Raw genomic sequence first — 1,986 nt, 5'->3', positions numbered from 1 at the left:
AGCCGTAGAGGAGGGGGCGGCAGCGCTTGTAGGCCAGAGCCCCGTCCACCGCCTCGTACCGGCGCATCCTTCTGGGCGGGAGGCGGAGGACGGTGGTGGAGGGTGGGGATAATGCAAGCGCCTCCCGCCGCAAGCGCTCGTTGCTCTCGGGAGGGGGGAGGGTAGGGGGTTCCGTAGCCAATAGGACGGGGGGGCTAGTGGCGGCGGTTGGCACAATGACACGGGCGAGGGAGGAGCAGTCGTGGAAGGCGCCACGGTGGAGGGTGGAGGTGAGGCCGGCAGGGAAGGCGACGCGGGAGAGGGAGGAGCAGCGGTTGAAGGCGCTGTAGCCGACGGAGGTGAGGCCAGCGGGGAGGTTGATGGAGGTGAGGGCGGTGCAGCCGCCGAAGGCGTAGCTGCCGATGGAGGAGAGGCCGGCGGGCAGGTTGATGGAGGCGAGGGAGGAGCAGCGGCAGAAGGCACCGTCGCCGATGGAGGTGAGGGTGGCAGGGAGGGTGATGGAGGTGAGGGCGGAGCAGCTGTGGAAGGCCCGTTTGTTGATGGAGGTGAGGCCAGGAGGGAGGTTGATGGAGGCGAGGGAGGAGCAGCGGCAGAAGGCGTAGTAGCCGATGGAGGTGAGGCCGGCGGGCAGGTTGGTGGAGGCGAGGGCGGAGCAGTCGCAGAAGGCGAAGTTGTTGATGGAGGTGAGGGTGGCAGGGAGGGTGATGGAGGCGAGGGAGGAGCACTCGCGGAAGGCTAGCTCGGCGATGGTGGCGACGCCCTCCGGCACAGTGGCGTGCCCCCGCGCGTCGATTGGAGGCCGCACCGCCCAAAAGTTGATAGCCTGCACTGCTGCCTTCGCATCGTCGTCGAGGGGGCAGTCGAAGAAAGCACAGTCGCCGACCAAAAGGCCATTGGGCAGCGGCAGCGTGATGGAGGTGAGCGACGAGCAGTTGCGGAAGGCGTGGCTACTGATGGTGAGGCCGGCAGGGAGGTTGATGGAGGTGAGGGCGAAGCAGCGGTGGAAGGCACTGTCGCCGATGGAGGTGAGGGTGGCAGGGAGGGTGATGGAGGTGAGGGCGGAGCAGCTGTGGAAGGCCCGTTTGTTGATGGAGGTGAGGCCAGGAGGGAGGTTGATGGAGGCGAGGGAGGAGCAGCGGCAGAAGGGGTGAGGCCGGCAGGGAGGTTGATGGAGGTGAGGGCGAAGCAGCGGTGGAAGGCACTGTCGCCGATGGAGGTGAGGGTGGCAGGGAGGGTGATGGAGGTGAGGGCGGAGCAGTCGCTGAAGGTGCTGCTGCCGATGGAGGTGAGGCCGGCAGGGAGGGCGACAGAGGAGAGGGCGGAGTAGTTGCTGAAGGTGCAGCTGCCGATGGAGACGAGGCTACCCGGGCAGACGACAGAGACGAGGGTGGTGCGGCGCGCGTGGAGAACGCCGTAGAACGCGTCTTCGTCGTCCAGGTGCGTCATGCCTTCGGGCAGCACCGCGTCGCGCGTGCCCGTCGGCGATCACGACCTGCCAGCCGTCCACGTCCATCGTCTGTCGTCTGACGTCTCGGGCGGCGGCGGTGGCGCGGCGGTGCTCCGACGCGGCGGTGTTTGGTTCATCGTGTTTGGTCATCGTGAATAAAAAGTCAGCGTGGCGAGTTTTTCTTCTGAGCGCCCTGGCCCTGGAGCGCCGTCTCCAAAACCGCGTGCATACCTCACGACCGTCTCCTCGCGCCGGCCGGCAGGATGCTCACCGCGCCGTCGTCGCCGACGCCGAGTCGCCCGCCCTTTGTCGCGCCTCCGCGGGCCGCGGGCCCGCCGCCGCCACTGCGCACCAGCATCGCGCGGCCACGCTTGGCGGCTGCCAGGCCGTCGAGCCAGCGGTACCTACAGGGCGAGAGGGCGAGGGCCGCTCAGCCCGCCCGCGCGCACACGCCTCCGCCTGCCGCGCGCGTCGCGCGCACGAGAGCAGCTCGACCGCGCTGGTGCGCAGGCTGCCCGTCAGGTTGGTCAGCGCCTCGA

At 68.8% G+C, this 1,986-nt stretch overlaps 1 protein-coding gene across 1 annotated transcript; it reads right to left on the bottom strand.

Moving 5' to 3' along the window:
• Nucleotides 1-214: 214 nt before the first annotated feature.
• EMIHUDRAFT_255375 (hypothetical protein) lies at nucleotides 215-1,446 on the bottom strand (the record flags this gene model as incomplete). Its single annotated transcript, XM_005773457.1, has 2 exons — nucleotides 215-1,201; nucleotides 1,309-1,446. Coding segments are annotated over 2 exons (1,125 nt in total), but the record flags the coding sequence as incomplete, so codon positions are not given.
• Between the last annotated feature and the right edge of the window lie 540 nt (nucleotides 1,447-1,986).

Source organism: Emiliania huxleyi (genome assembly GCF_000372725.1).
Source record: "Emiliania huxleyi CCMP1516 unplaced genomic scaffold EMIHUscaffold_3390, whole genome shotgun sequence".
NCBI lineage: Eukaryota > Haptophyta > Isochrysidales > Noelaerhabdaceae > Emiliania > Emiliania huxleyi.
This window is presented reverse-complemented; position numbering and strand designations above follow the sequence as displayed.